This window comes from Dermacentor variabilis, unplaced genomic scaffold, assembly GCF_050947875.1.
Source record: "Dermacentor variabilis isolate Ectoservices unplaced genomic scaffold, ASM5094787v1 scaffold_13, whole genome shotgun sequence".
In the NCBI taxonomy this organism is placed as follows: Eukaryota; Metazoa; Arthropoda; class Arachnida; order Ixodida; family Ixodidae; genus Dermacentor; species Dermacentor variabilis.
The window spans coordinates 35,330,588-35,347,169 of record NW_027460291.1 but is presented as its reverse complement, the minus strand read 5'-3'; the positions used below and the strand labels follow the sequence as shown (position 1 = coordinate 35,347,169).

The following is a 16,582-nucleotide window of genomic DNA, read 5'->3' as shown; positions in this document are numbered from 1 at the left end:
CGAATTACGGTGCGGTGCTCCATGTCGATGGCGTTCCAGTTGGTGGCTCTGGCGTTCGTGAGGGGAAGCGCATAGAGTGCTCGCGTTGTTGCGACAGAGTTGTAAACTCGAAGCGCAAGTTGCGGTGTACAGCCACGACCACGGGCGAGCAGGGAGCGTGCGGCGCCAGCCACCTTCTTAGAATTCTTGCAGAGCTGGGAGACGGCGGCGTTAAAGTTGACCCGGCAGTCGATGTCAAGTCCGAGATAGCGCACTTTTCTCTGCCACGGGAGGGGGCTTCCGCGCAGCGTGAGACAAGGCATTTCGAAGCGCGCACGAGCACGGGGGTGTACAAACAACGCCTCAGTTTTTGACGCCGAGAGCTGGAGCCCTATGCTGGCGAGATATTCATCGACGGCATTGATCGCCGACTGCAGGGATTCTCGCACTTGGAAGCCGAGGGACCTGGGCCCGCACGCGAACAGTGCAATGTCATCGGCGTAGATCGCCACGTGGACTTCGTGGGCTGTCATCTTGGGGATGTAGTCAGGTAGTCTTGCCAGAGCCAAGTTAAAAAGAAATGGGCTGATCACGCTGCCCTGGGGAACACCGGAGGTCACGCTGCGAGGGGCACTGAGCGTGTCACCAACTCGCACTCTGAGCGTGCGGTCACTGAGGAAGGCCGCGATGTAGTCAAAGAGGCGGCCGGTGACACGTAGCTCACGGAGGGCTTGAATGATGGTGGTGTGAGGGAGACCATCAAATGCGCGTTGCACATCGAGCAGCACGAGATATCCGGCTTCTTGGCGACTTGCTGCGTGCTCGAGCGTAGCTACGACGTCCGCGAGCGAGTCAGCTGCTGAGCGCAGTCGCCGGAAACCACTCTGTTCAGGGGCGAAAGCGTCGAGGGCGGAGGCAATCCACTCAAGGCGGCGCAAAGCCATGGCCTCCAGAGTTTTGCCGGCTACCGAAGTAAGCGACACTGGGCGATAGGAGCTGACGCTCGTGGCAGCTTTGCCGCGCTTGAGAATAGGGACGACGATCGCCTCTTTCCAGTCAGCAGGAATAATGCCACTGCGCCAGACGGCATTCAAGGCCTCGAGTAGGGAAGGGAGCTGCGCTGCGTCGACGTTCCTGAGGACCTGATGACTTAGTCCGTCGGCACCAGGCGCTGAGCGTCGTTTACGCGTGTTCAAAACAATGCGCAACTCACTAAGGGTAAACTCGGCCGAGCAAAGCACCTCAACGTGCTCCAAGATAGCCCTCGTAGGAAAGTAGCGCAGGGGAGCGAGGAGTTCAGCCTTGTTGTGCGGCGGTAGTTCGCAGGATGCACTGACGGGGCGCACAGACGGTGGCGGTGGGGCGAAGGCTTTGGCGAAGAGTTCGGCCAGTTGCTCTGTGCTCAAGCCCGTAGCCACCGCGATGGAGAGTGCAGGATGGCGAGGGATCTTGGGACGGAGGAGGGAAGCGAGAATGCGCCAAGGGCGCGACTTGTCGCGAGTGTCCTCCAATGACACGCAGAGACTTTGCCAGCTCTGATTGCGGCGCTGCCTGGCTTGACGGCGACACGCAGCGTCCAGGCGGTTGTATAAAGTCCAAAGCTCCACCTTGTCGCTCTTGATGGCACGGCGTTCGGCGCGACGACGGACAGCGCGCAGATTGAGAAGCTTGATATCGGGGACCGGCGTTCCAGCAGGCACCGCGCACGATTTTGTAGCGGCATCCAAACACCTCGTAAGATGCGTAAGAAAGTTTGTATTTGCCGGAGGGGATATTGCGCAGTGGGACCGAAAATGGGACCAGTCCGTGACGCGGTACGTACATGTCCTCGTGCGGTTCAGGCCGAGCGGGTCGAGAGAGATCGGATAGTGATCCGACCCCTGCGTGTCAGGGCTGCGAACCCACTCGTAGTGGCATCGCTCACTCGCGAGCGACAAGTCTATCGCACTCCCGTGTACCCTCCGACGCACAAATGTGGGACTTCCGGTGTTGATGATTAGCAGGCCCGAAGCATGGATGGAACTCAGCAGGCCCCTGCCGTTCGGCTCACTGTGGGCGCTTCCCCACGCCGTGTGGTGGGAGTTGAAATCACCGCACACGACACAGTCACCACCGATGCGCGCGGTGAGGCTCTCGATGAAGGTCGTATCCCACCGTCGTACGGGTTGCACGTACACGCTGGCGACACAAGTGTCCACCCCCCCAACGCGTACAGTCACAGCCACACACTCTACGGAGGTGGGCACAATGTCGGCCACACGAACGACGGCTTGGGCAAGACGCGCACGGACGTAAATAGACGCGCGGGAGCGACCGGGTTGATGGAGCGGATCACAGCACTGCACGTTGGCGCAAGTCCGTAAGTCGCACTGTGGTAGCCCACAAATCCCGGAAAGTTGCACTCCCCGTCGCGCGTGTATGTCTCTTGCAACGCGAGCACGTCGTACTCGTGCAGAAGTAGGTGTTCGGAAAGTTCGGCGTGTCGTCGGCGCAGCGAGCGCACGTTCCACTGCAGGATGCGCGGCCGCCGTTTTGCTGTGCGACTAGCCATGGTGATTGTGTTGCTGTTGACATGCCACTGCCTGCAGGCAGATGGCCCGGAGCGGATGGTCAGCTGGCAGCAAGGTGCTGACTGCTTGCATGGTGAGCAGCAGGTTTTCTACCAGCTGATCCATAGTAGTTGGGGCGGGCGGAGCAGCAGTATCCTGTGTCTGCTGGCGTTGAGAGGCACGAGGGGCTGGTACCGGATGCCTGGGTGCAGGACTGGGGCCCTTCAGCACGCTCGCATAGGACCGCGCCGAAGATGAGGACTGCTGTGGCTGCTTCTCCTCCCGGACTGCTGCCCTGACAGCACGCCTCGACAATGCCGAGGTGGAGGAAGCCATGATGGTGGCCACCTCCCGTTCTTCCTGCCATTTGGGGCAGGCGGGAGTGTCGGCCCTATGGGGGCCCCCGCAGTTCCGGCAGCGGACTTTCTCGCAGGAGGCGCCCTCCGCGTGGCTTTTGCCGCAGGAGATGCAGTCGGTCGGCCATCTGCAGGACTCCAGCACGTGCACGAAGCGGCCGCACTGCCGACATTGCACTGGACGGGGCCGGGCAGGTCGCACCCTGAACCCGAGCTTGAAAAGGCGCACGTGTTCAGGGGGGACCGGTCCCGCGAATCGGATGGTGATGGTGCTCTCCTCCCTCGTTGCCGACAGCACGGGAACGCTCGACTCGATGGCTCCCAGCAGGTCTGTGTGCGCGGGTAACCCGACCACCCCGTGCAGGAAGCCGGTGCTCTTGCCGCGCTCGGCTGGCAGTCGGGCAGTCACTGGAATTCCGTGCAGCTCAGTGACTGCCAGCAGCTCCTCCAGGCATTCCCGGGTGGTAGTATCGGCGGCCACGATGTTGCGCTTATGGTTAACGCGAACCACTGCAACACCGGGCCGCGAAGAGAGGGTTGCAGCGAGTGAGAGGCGCGGTGCTCCTCGGAAGGTTCCGCCGGGCGCCGAGGGACGGAAGAGCACCGTACCGACGACCGCGGGGTCAACCGGAAGTGCAGCAGTCGCCAGGGCTCGTGCACGGCGCCGGTCCCTCTTTGACTGCACCAGCGTGAAGTCGGACGTGGTGGACTCGCGGGCGGATGGTGTCACTCTCTGTGCTGCGGCTGTAGGCACACTGGGGGTGACCAGTGTAGCGGGCGGGCGCCGCGAGTCGTCCGTTGCCCCGGGAGACGAACGGGAAACATGGGCAGGCTCCTTCCTCTTCTTCTGCTTCTTCTGCCCCTTTGGCTTCGGCCGCGAAGCAGGCTGGCATGATGCGTCCTTCAGGAACCGCGCCGCGGGGTGATCAGGGCCCTGATGTGACGAAACAGTGGGTGTTGCGTCCGTCAGCTCCATCTCGTCGGCGGCGCTTTCGTTTGTAGATGGTTCGCTAGCAGACGCTGCAGGGGACGCGCCGCCATCAGGAGCAGACGGCGCGTCGAGGATGGTTCCGGGCGCGCCCTTGCTCTGAGGGGGCGCGGAGGCGGCGGCTGTAGACTCGGCGGGATGTCGAGAGGTGGTGCTCGGCCTTCTTGGAGGGCCTCCGTCTTGGGCGGCAGGCGGAGAGGAGTTGGCGGCTGTTTCGCCCGAGTGTGGGGAAATGGCGCTGCCGTGGTCCGGTTGCTGCACGTGGCAGCTGGCTGCCGTGTGCTGCTCCGGGCTGGGGGGAGAGCTCGACGGCTGCTTACGTCGCCCGGTTGGCTCCTCGTCCTCGCTCTCCGTCTCGCGGGCGCGTTTCCGGGAGCTGGACATATCCATGTCCTCGTCGTCGGAGGGGGGGAGTGGGACCGAAGCATGGGGCTCTTGTACTGGGTGGCCGTCCTGGAGAGGCTTCGAAGCGGTAGTAGGCAGGGGGGGATCCACAGGGAGATCGAGGGTGGCGGCCCGTTGACTGAGCCACTGGTCCAGCATGCGAGTGGCACGAAGTTCCAGGTCCTCCCTTGCCCGGAGTTCGTCGAGGGATGCAGGACCGAGTGTCACCAGGCTCAAACTGGCATGGCGACGGTGGCGAACGCGTGGTGGGCGCTCTCCGGGCGAAGCGAAAACCATCTTGGCCCGAGACTTTTAGAGCGACACGCAGCCTATCATATCTTCCGCGAAACGACCCTCGGGCGTTGGATGCGTCGGCTTCGGCTCACAGTGCACGTCAGGGCGTTCGTCGGACTTTGTAGGCATTGAAGTAGGTCATTGCATTCACAAATATGGTGTTCTTAGGTTTTGGAATGGATTTGGTATCCATGTCGACAAGTCCTTAGAGCTCTTAGGTTTTACATGCTTTCTACTTTCGTTTCCTTGGAGGGTAAGCTTTTTATACAAAAGAAAGGTGTGTGTACCGGTTCATGCATAGCCGCTGTTATTAGCCACATTTTATTAGCCAGCTATGACCGCAATCTTGGAACTAAGCTCAGCCTGACGAGCACTGCAAATGTTAAGCGATACGTCGATGACTTTTTAATTTTTCACAATACTAACACCACTGACGCACAGCCTGCTGCTGCTATAATACTTTACCTGTTCCAGATAGTTTTACATTTCTTTGAATTGACCACGGAGCATCCGTCAGACAACAAGCTGAGTTTTTAGACTTGGAGCTATCGTTCTCAAGCAATCATGTATGTTGGGGTTACGCTCCTCGGTCTCATAAGAGCCTTCTTCCCTTCTTCTCCGCGCACTCCAAGATAGCCAAGCGCGGTATTGCAAGATCTTGCATGAAGGCGGCCGTGATCAGGTCTTGTGACCACTAAGTGGATGCAAGCTTCGAAAAGGAAGTAGTCAGGCTGAAGCTCGCCGGTTTCCCGGTACCGCTTTTAACCAGCATCGCTGAAAGCCTCGCAACAAGCCTTAAAAAAAGCAATCGGCAGATACTCAACCTGAAAATCGCTCACGGCAAATGGTTGCGGACATTCCATATGTGCACAGGTTGCGCATAATCTCAAAAAGGTTTTCAGCAGGGCAAGCGTTAGGTGGCTGTTCACAGCCAGAAATAAGTTAGGTAGCCTGTGCCATCAAGTCAATCGGGTGGCCGAGAACAACAAAAAAGTTGTAAAAAGCAGCACAGACAGAGGTTTGTTGGTGACTGTGTGGTTTGTAAGATTCGTCTTTCATGCAACCGTTTTTATATCGGTCAAACGGGGCAGTGCATCAATGCCCACATGCTCGAACAGTCAAACAAAGTTCAAAAACGACCTAGAGATAGTCAGTTATCACTGCATTGCAATGAATGTGACCTACCTGTCAAAATACCGCAGCATTTCACATTCCGAAATTTCCGAAGCATTCCACATTCAAGTTAGCGGCGAAGTATGTGTAAATCTTCCCTCTATTTTTCTCCTTCCGAAGGAGATTGCCTCCCTATCGCATTGATTGCATTTTTCTGCCCTGGGCATGCTGAATTTTGTTGAGTCTGTGCTTTGAGATAGCGGCGGAGTATATACATGTTGACTGAAAAAATAAAGATACTTCGTTGTTCCCGCTGTCACCGCTGTCACCGCTGTTGTCTGTGTCCCTCTGCTCGTCCTGTTGTTTAGCCCTTTGACGGTCAATGACGTAAATATACTTAGTATGCACGTACGTCATTCAAGGATACTCCGCGACTTCCGGTTTAAGGCGGCGCCATCTTAGGGAACTTATAGGCCTATGCGCGCGCCTGTTGATCAGGCTAGCCAAGATGGCGGAAGGTAGCGGAAGCAGACGACGGCAGCGGATGTGACGTCACATGCATACCTTGTATACGGCGCCGCGAAGAAGTCCGAAATTGGTCGACGCCGTATAGTTACGGCGCCGTCTGTACGTTTAAAAAGCGCGCCAATTTACTAACTTTTTCTATTCTGCCATGTACTGCCGCTATGTGGGGATACAGGGAATTTTTTTCTCGCGCTTCCCTCTCTCGGTTTTCGTTGCATGGTTTTTTTAGCGCTAGTTTGCTCCCGCGCTTCTATATACTACCGCTCGCGCATGGGCGTGCGCGAGGGCGGGCGGCCGTTTGGTTTTTGTTTCCCGGGTGGTTACGGCTTTTTGCGCTTGCGAAACTGATGGCTATCTCGTTCCTAATCGCTCAAAGGGCGACCGCTTGTTTCTCGCTCGTTTAGTGCTCACAGGGGTGCGCATAGGAAGGATGCCATCGTGCATGCGTTTCCGTTTCTTTTCTTTTTTTTAAGATTCGCGAAAACTAATTGCCTTAGCTGGTTGGCGATAAGATGAAGGTTAGCGGAAGTTTGTCACACGTGTTGCTTTCTTTATTGGCACAGAACCAAACAGTTTTCTTGAGTGGGCACACCTACGCAGTTCCATTACGCTATGGACGTACGTATTAGTGTAAGAGCAGTAACATTTGAGGCTTGCGAAATATTCTCGTGTGCGGATTTTCAAAGCCCTATGTGCATAAAAATGCCTCAATTTTTTAAGTCTGATAAGTTTATTTCCTTTTTTATTGTTGTTATTCATGAACGAAGAGTGCATATATACCAACGCAAAATATTTTTTTCCAACTGGTACAAACTGGTACAAAGCTGAAACGACTAAACTGGACATCATCATCAGAGGAGCCTATAAGCAGGCCTTAGGACTACCAAACCACACCAGCACGGAACTTCTACTACAATTAGGTATCCACAACACGCTAGACGAGTTAATCGAAGCCCAACTTCGGTCTCAGCTAGAGCGGCTTACCCTCACGGAAACGGGCCGTAGCATTCTAACCAAGCTTCAACATGGATACAAATACCCAATACCACGCGACATTCAGCAATGGATACACGCCAACGCTATTCCGAAAAACATGCACCCAGACCACAACCAAGAACGCAGGAAGGCACAAGCTACCTCCCTCATCAAAGCTTATGCCAACACCGCGGGCGTCACCTTCGTCGACGCAGCTGAGTACCAAGATGGACGGCGCTTTGCGACGGTTACCACAGCAGGCGGCTTGCTCCGACATGCTGCCAGCATCGTTACCCAAAATGCCGAGACGGCCGAGGAAGTGCCATCGCCCTGGCCACTCTTGACCTAGCCTGTCACACCATACTAAGCAATTCTCGCGCAGCAATAAACTACAGCAAGGGTCGTATTTCTTAGCAATCACTCCGTATCTTACAACAAGCCCCGCATTCGTCTGAAAATTAAATCACCCTCGTCTGGATCCCAGCACACGCCGGCGTTGTCCACTCGCACCTCACCAACCTCAACGAGGTTACACACTCCGCAGCACGAGGACTAATCAACCGTGCCGGAGACGGTGCAGGTGCACCCGCAGAACGCGACCGCCTTAGAAGATACAACGACCTTGTGAAGTCACTTTACCCCGCAAGAAGAACCTTCCCCACCCCTCACCGCAAGTTAAACAGAGCACAGGTAACAACCCTTCGCCTGTTATAGACGAATACATATCCCTCCCTTACACGCTATCACACCATATACCCCGACATCTACCCGAGCCAGACGTGCAAGGTCTGTAACACTGAATCAGCAACACTACCCCACATGCTATGGGAGAGCAAACATCAATACCCAGACCTTAATCGCGTGACCCTCTCGTCGAGACGGCCCGCTGCCCTGCGCAGCTCCCGTCTCGACGAACAACTCGGGCGACCCAGCAGGCCTACGAAGCGGCGAAGAAGCAAGACCTCGACGTCCCATCGTGGGAGGCCTAGGCCCAGCCGACTGAACTATCTCTCTCTCTCTCTCTTTACGGTCACCCTGGAAAAATTACGGAATATTTTTTTTTCGAAATAAGTCCCTAAGAAGAATCGGAATCTGCAATAAAAAAATGAACCCTGGGTGGTCGCATATGTCGAAAAAAATCGAGCCTCAAATGGTTAGCTCTGTTTTACTGCTCGTAATCATCAACCAACTAGCCCAAATGCGTACTCTTCTGAAGCGCTGCAGTTTCTGCAATGCTTCCGAGGAGAGTCACGGATAATTACAGCTGTCAAGCTGCTAAAGTGGTGACGGCCAGAGAGCTCCAGAGGGCATTGTGCACATTCGACGCGGTTGGGTGAAAACGACGCCTTTCCCTCGCCTTTCCTCTCGGACTCCCGCCTGTCATGTATATACTCGCTCTGAACAACCCCTCGACGCGCTTTGGGTGGCAGCAGCCCACAGCAGCAGCATCAGTGGGAATTTCAAAGGAAGTGGCAAAGAAAGCTTCGCTTTAAAGCATTCTTGCGAGAGCGAGGGTGACATGGGGTCGCTGCGATGGCCTATCTCCTCACGTAAGAACTGGCGCGCCACCCTGGCAGCAGACGTCCCCTTTTCGCCCACTCTGCTCCGTCGAGTTGCGTCCCTTGCGTGGCGTCACAGCGCATGAAAGGTTAGGTAGCGTTTCGCTGCTACAGACGCCGGCTTTTTCGCTCAATTGTCCACTTGATGCTCTCGAATCAAAACAGCTGCGGCAGTCTGGAGATGGAAAAAGTTGACCGACACATTAGCATACACTAAAGGCGATTAAGGCGAAAGCCTGCCTGCCCACGAGACTTTAAATACTTTTAAATTGTCATTCGACTGCGTTGTTAATACTTATTGTTTGTTTTCTCTTGTTCTTTATTTTGGACGCATGTACAACGCCACTGCTTCAATTAAATTGTGGGCTTTTACGTGTCAGTAACCCGATCTAATTATAGGGAACCCGGTAGTGACGGACTGCGGCCCCATCAAAATGCGGCCGCCGTGGCCGGAATTTGTTTCCACGACCTCGTGCTTAGCAGCCCAACACCAAAGCCACTAAGCAAACGGCGGATATCGCCACTGGTTGAGCGTGGCTTATGACACTTTTGAACGGTCGTGGAATTTCTATGAAGACCATTAGGGCACATGCACAGGTTCACTCAATTCTAGTTTCATTTTCACAGTTTAGTTCATCACGGTGGCTACATGGGATTGCATATATAGTGCCTTCTACTTTCTTGTAACGCAGGCAGAACGAGAGAGACACGGAAAGGTAAATTAGACAAACACACAGCGCTATCTTTCTACAACATCATTATTTCCACTTCTCGCAGGCGTATCTATACTCGTCAGAACATTATAATACCTGTGTAAGATTGCCTGGCAAAGAACAAAACCACTTAAAACACACACAGACACTTTTGGGGCCACACTGATGTTTTTAGAAGGGTGTCCGTTCAACGCGAACCGAGATAATCGAGCTCTTTTCTTCTTATTGATCAAGAAATAGTGGCGCATGCGCTTGAATTTTGGTGATTAACGCCAGACGGTCAGTTTTTGGACCCGTGAGCCATCTAAGGCATTGGCAAAAGCTGCTGGACAACTTGTGCGCTATAATCAAATCTAACGAATCTTGGAGCATTCCAGCTCAATAAGTATATTTTTGCAATATGCCACAAGGGATCCTTCGAAATCCTTTTAGTGGTAAAATACAACGACCGGTATATATATATATATATATATATATATATATATATATATATATATATATTATGGCTTTAGGGGTGCCACGTGAACGATGTCACTTGCAGCCTACGATGACGCTGACAGGTCGGCGGGGATGACTTCATATGTGACATCGATCACTTGTCGCACCACACGCTATGGGCCAGCGTAGCGCGACAGCGGCTTTTCGGAAAGGCCCACGCGTCGAACAGCTGACCAGAGAAGCACCAGAGAACACGGAGAAAAGTGCACGTCACGATGGTGGCAATCATAGAGGCATCTCTGATGCTCCTGTGAGGCCTCGAGACGGGTGCGGGCGAGCTGGCGCGCGTGGTCGGCGATCGCGTCGCGGGCGTATTCAGTGGTTGAACGTGTGGCCGAGTGCAACAAAGTGTACAAGGGCAACGCGGGTTCTCGGTCATATAGGAGATAGAATGCTGAATAGCCAGCGGTGTCGTGACGCGATGAATTATACACGAACGTCACATATGGTAAGTGAAGATCCCAGTCGTGGTGGTCGGTCGCAACGTACTTCGAAAGCATGTCGGTGATGGTCCGGTTGAGGCGCTCCGTGAGGCCGTTGGTCTGTGGGTGGTAGGACGTGCTGAACTTGTGCTTTGTCGAGCAGGAGCGGAGGATGTCCTCCACGACTGCCCACAGAAACCTGCGGCCACGGTCAGTGAGTAATTGGCGCGGAGCACCGTGCGCTGAAATGATGTTATAGAGCAGAAAGTCAGCAACGTCAGTAGCGCAACTTGTCAGGAGGGCTCTGGTGATTGCGTACCGCGTAGCATAATCGGTAGCGACGGCGACCCATTTATTTCCGGAGCCCGAGAGAGGAAACGATCCAAGAAGGTCTAGACCAACACGGAAAAAGGGTTCCGGTGGGATGTCGATCGGCTGGAGACATCCAGCTGGAGGTGTGGAGGGCTTCCTCCGGCGCTGACAGGGCTCACAAGCGGCAATGTAGCGCCGCACGGTGCAGGCGAGACCCGGCGAAAAGAATCGATGGCGTACACGGTCGTATGTGCGCGAGACGCCCAAGTGTGCAGCCAAGGGAGCGTCGTGAAGTTGGTGGAGGACAGTCAAACACAGGTGTGATGAAATGACGAGCAGAAGGTCAAGGCCGTGTGGATCGAGATTGCGGCGGTATAATGTCCCCTCCTTAAGGAGAAACATGCGGAGAGAGGCGTCGTTAGACGTTGACTCCAGATGGTCGATGAGGGCTCGTAATGAAGGATCGCTTCGTTGCTCCTTGCCGATTTCAAGCAACTGGGACACAGAGAAAACGCAAGCGATGGCGTCCGCATCAGTCGGTTCGTCGACGGGGTAGCGGGACAAACAATCGGCATCCTGGTGCAAGCGTCCCGTCTTATATACCACGGAGAAGGTATATTCTTCCAGGCGTAACGCCCAGCGAGCGAGTCGTACCGTGGGGTCCTTGAGCGAGGATAGCCAGCAGAGCACGTGGTGATCAGTGATGACACAGAAGGGGCGTCCGTAGAAGTATGGACGAAGCTTCGCAACAGCCCACACAAGAGCGAGGCACTCGCGCTCTGTGATTGAATAATTGCGCTAAGCGGGTAAGAGAAGTCGGCTGGAATAGGCTATACGCGATCAAGTCCACGCTGGCGTTGTGCTAACACTGCTCCTATGCCGGGACCACTGGCATCACTTCGAACTTCCGTTGAGGCAGACGGGTCAAAGTGGGCCAGAATTGGAGGCGTGGTAAGGAGAGTAGTGAGCTGCGAAAATGACGCGGCATGGTCAGGTCCACAAGAAAATGCGGCGTCTTTCTTCAAGAGGTCGGTAAGAGGACGTGCGATGGTCGCAAAATCCTTCACAAAGCGTCTGAAATAAGAGCACAGCCCTACGAAACTACGAACGCCCTTGGTAGACTTAGGAACAGGAAAGTTCGTAACGGCGCGAATTTTGTCCGGATCAGGTCGCACGCCTCTAGCGTACACGAGGTGTCCAAGGACGGTGATTTGGCGGCGAGCGAAGTGACATTTTGACGAATTCAACTGGTGACCGGCGCGGCGGAACACGTCAAGAATCGCTGAAAGACCGTCTAGATGCGTGTCAAATGTGTGCGAATAAACGATGACGTCGTCCAGATAGCACAAACAGGTGGACCACTTGAACCCCTGAAGCAAAGAGTCCATCATTCGTTAGAAGGTGGCGGGCGCGGTACAGAGACCGAAAGGCATCGCCTTAAACTAATAAGGGCCATCAGGGGTAATAAATGCAGTCTTCTCATGGTCCATGTCTTCGACGGATGTCTGACAATAGCGGGACCGTAAGTCGATAGAAGAAAAATAGGTGGCACCGTACAAGCAGTCTAGAGCGTCATCAATACGTGGCAAAGGGTAGACGTCCTTTTTTGCGATTTTATTCAGGTGGCGATAATCTACACAAAAACGCCACGCCCCATCCTTCTTTTTGACAAGTACGACGGGAGAAGCCCAGTTACTACAGGAAGGCTTGGTAATGTCCCTTGCAAGCATCTTTTAGAGCGCAGCTCTTTGGCGTCCGTTCCTGGGTTTCGCGTCGGCGTCGTCGTCGTCGTCGGCCTCGTAACCAGCTCCGCCCCCCTTTCATCCCCCCAGCGCTAGCAGCGACCGACTGATACCGCTGGATGCCGCTGACGCCGCTAGAGAGTCAAGATAACGTGACTGCATAGAACACCGTCGCCGCCATGCAGAAAGAGGAGGAAAGGGTCCCCCCCCTGTTCTTGTGTGGCGGATAGCTGGGGTTGACTCACTATCGCCGTCAGCGGCATCAGTCAGTCGCTGCTATCTCTTCCCTCCTCCCTTTATCGTGTTGTCCGCTTGCTGCGCGCGCTTCTGCCCCCATCGTTTGCCGCTGGGTGTACACGCCGCCCCCCTCCGCTTCCGCTTACTGCTGGTTGCTCTCGACGGCGGCGATGAGCCTCCGCTTCGGCGGCGCGAACTGCAGGGTCTTCTCGGCGGCGGCGATGAGCTTCTGCTTCAGCCTCGCTTACTGCTGGTTGCTCTCGACGGCGGCGATGAGCCTCCGCTTCGGCGGCGCGAACGGCAGGGTCTTCTCGGCGGCGGCGATTAGCCTCTGCTTCCCCCACGGCTGTGACAACCTCGCGAGGCACTTGTATAGATCTCGTCTTTGAGAATCAAGCATTGGTGTACCAAGTCGAACATATATCAGTCTATTTCTCCGACCACAAAGCTTCCTTCATGACTGTCAAGAACTGTTAGTGGAGTCTTTGTTAAAGGAATACGTGTGAAAAATAAAAAAAAAATTATGTGATAGCGCATACATGTGTTGCTCGATTTCTTTGCCTCAATCTATCCAAAAGGTGAAACAGCTTATTTGCTGCGCTCAAATTTCGCATTAGGAAGTAACGTAATCGTCGGTAATTTTTTCACTTCCTGGTGGATAACAGCTCGTTCGGACGCAGAAACACGATATGCACGTCGGTGAATAGGGTTCGCATCGCCAGTGTTTATGCGATGGGTCACGAAGGACCTTCGACCTAAGGGTCTATTGTCAAAGTAAAAAAATGTCGCGATAGCCGTCAAGAACGCGGCAAAGGGCTTCAGCTTGAACAGCTGTAAGGTCAGAGGAAACCACCTTCTCAATGTCGACGTCAGTACCGTGCGATGACGTCGCGGTATGGGCTGAGCTGTTACGATCTTCCACGGTGAATGGCTCGAGCTCATCATCCCGCAAAGCTCTGATTATAGCCAATGAAATCCCCTGAGGCAGAACTTACGCGGTTAGCGCGAAATTGACAAGGGGAAGGCAGGTGCGGTTGCCAGTAATAGTCAGCACAGTGTGCGACACGGTAACACCATGTGTAAGTATAACTGCCGGAATTGGTGCGACCACGTAATTAGCGTAAGGTACTGCTGTAGAGGACAACAAGTCGACGTGCGTCACAGATTGAGGCGGTAGGCGAATAAAATCCATGCAGCTCAAACGGCGCGGAGGCGGGTCCACAGGGTCGGCAAGAAGAGGCAAGTCAAGGCGAAGTGAGCCGGCCGAACAGTCAATGAGGGCAGAATGATTGGCAAGAAAATCCAGACCGAGAATAAGTTCGTGAGGGCAATGCTCGATGACGGTGAAGACAACGACGGTGTGTCTCTCAGCAATGGTGAGTCGGGCAGAGCACATGCCAACGATAGCGACAGTCCCTCCATCGGCGACTTGTACAAATCGGTTAGGGGTGGGCGTCAGAACGTTCTTGAGCCGACGGCGAAGAGCAGCACTCATAATGCACACATCGGCTCCGGTGTCAATCAACGCGCACATAGGAACATTGTCGACGAGAACGTCCAAAAGATTCTTGTTCGTGGGTAAGGTGAAGCGAGGATTTTGAGCCATTGTCGTCTTTGCAGCTTCACCTCCAGAAGCTGCACTGTCTAGTTTTACGGTCGGGGGTGCGGCGAGTAGGTCGGAGAAGGAGCACGGCGTGACGGGGGCGAACGATATTGACGACGGGAGTGAGAAGGCGAGCGGGAGTAGCGGGGTCGTGTCAAAGGTGTCGCAGGGTCAGATGATGGAGCGGGCATAGAAGGGGCGAAGGAAAAGGACGCGCTAGAGGGGCGAGGGTGGTAATCAGGAGAATAGTGTATCGGTGAAGTCCAGCGGCTGCGGCAGTGGCGAGCGACATGTCCAATGCGTCGGCAGTTCGGCTTGTCGTCCACGGTTCGCCATTCGGAGGGGTTGCGCTATCCGTAAGAGGAGTAAGAAGAACGCGGTGGGAACGTGCGTGGAGAAAGAGGTTCCGAGCGTACGGAACGAATGGAATGCAGGCCGGCGTTGTACAACTCTTGACGGACGACGGCCTGTATCAAGGAGGTTGTCACCGGAGAATGATCAGGTGACGTGAATGAACGGGCCGCCAGTTATGCCGCTTCGGCCTCACGACGAATGATGCGGGACAAGTTGTCACATCGTGACGGCTGGTGGAAGAGGTCGTCACAGGATGACGTAGCAGCTGTGTTGGGAAGTCGCGTGATGTGCTGGGATAACCGGCGGCTTTTATCATGGTCGAGACGGCGGCACTCCTTGAGGATCACATCGATGCTGGTGACGTTCGTAAACACCAGTAAATTGAAGGCGTCGTCAGCAATGCCTTTGAGGACGTGATTAACCTTATCGTCCTCAGACATGGTCGGGTCAGCCTTGGCACAAAGGGCCAAGACGTCGAGAATGTACGACACGTAGGACTCGGTCGACGTCTGTACACGTGTGGCAAGCGCTTTCTTGGCATTGACTTGGCGACCGAACGGATTGCCAAAGAGGTCGCGGAGCTTCTCTTTGAAGAGATGCCAGCTCGAGATCTCCTCTTCGTGAGTCTGGAACCATGCATGTGGAGCTCCGTCGAGGTAGAAAAGAACGTTCGCAAGCATAATAGTCGGATCCCACCTGTGACTGGTGCTGACACGTTCGTATAAGCGGAGCCAGTCGTCAATATCAGGACTGGCGACTCCGTTTAAAACACCAGGGTCACGAGGGGGGGAGACGGCGACGTAGGTCGGAGCTGCAGGCGGAGACGGTTCCGTAGATGAAGTGCCGCCGGCCGGAGCCGAAGTTCCACTGTCGCCGTTGCGAACGCTGCGAAGCTCCATGACGGGTACGGGGAACGTCCACCTCCACCAAATTAATGTTACGTGTAGCTGGAGCCCAATACTTTATACAATTTATTTACAGGGAAGCTAACGGAAGGCCAAAATGGCGACGCTATATCAAGCGGGACCCACGTCGTCTTCTCCCCCTCACTGCAGCCTCACTGTGGCGGCTGTTCCGTAGCAATATATATAATAATATTTGGGGTTTTACGTGCCAAAACCACTTTCTGATTATGAGGCACGCCGTAGTGGAGGACTCCGGAAATTTTGACCACCTGGGGTTCTTTAACGTGCACCTAAATCTAAGCACACGGGTGTTTTCGCATTTCGCCCCCATCGAAATGCGGCCGCCGTGGCCGGGATTCGATCCCGCGACCTCGTGCTCAGCAGCCCAACACCATAGCCACTGAGCAACCACGGCGGGTGTGCAATATATATATATATATATATATATATATATATATATATATATATATATATATATATGTGTGTGTGTGTGTGTGTGTGTGTGTGTGTGTACTCGCAGTTAGTAGATAGTGTTCATGGTTGCACTTACCTTTCTTTGTGCTCCCTTCCTTCAAGCACTGTTTTTATTAGTTGGAATGTTCACCATCTTGACCAAGTTTACAAGGTACCGCATGTAGCAGAACTAAGCAATCATGTTGGCTACAATTGACTATATGTCGTCGGTCTGATAATGCCTTGATTTTGTTTCCGTTCAGATGGACACTCAGACGGAGTCTAGTCAAGAAGTATAACAAACAAGAATTCAGCGGAGTTTCTATTTCACTTTTTTTTCCAGACCCATGCGCCACTGTACGCTGTGGTGGATGCAAAAATGGAACAGTGCTCAGCCCTACACCAGATGAGTGTTGTCGATGCGTGAACGGTACGTACGGAACCTTGGAGCTCTTAGAACCTGTTCTCTTGGAACCCACGACACCGCCAGCTAATGTCAGCGCTCAATTAGGTATTCTTGTGCGCGAGTCTGTCTCGATCCGGGCATGAGTGAGGCGGACAAGAGAAGGATGCTGTAGATGAAAGGAACAATTTGAGTTTCAGTATAGCCAACTGCCGATA

At 54.2% G+C, this 16,582-nt stretch overlaps 1 protein-coding gene across 1 annotated transcript in view; it reads left to right on the top strand.

Annotated features, from left to right (window-relative positions):
* Positions 1-16,582, top strand: part of LOC142566689 (uncharacterized) — a 71,309-nt gene that overhangs the window by 35,549 nt on the left and 19,178 nt on the right. The window contains exon 4 of the mRNA XM_075677514.1: positions 16,305-16,391. Coding sequence (XP_075533629.1) covers positions 16,305-16,391 — 87 coding nt within the window. The remainder of the gene's footprint in view (positions 1-16,304; positions 16,392-16,582) is intronic.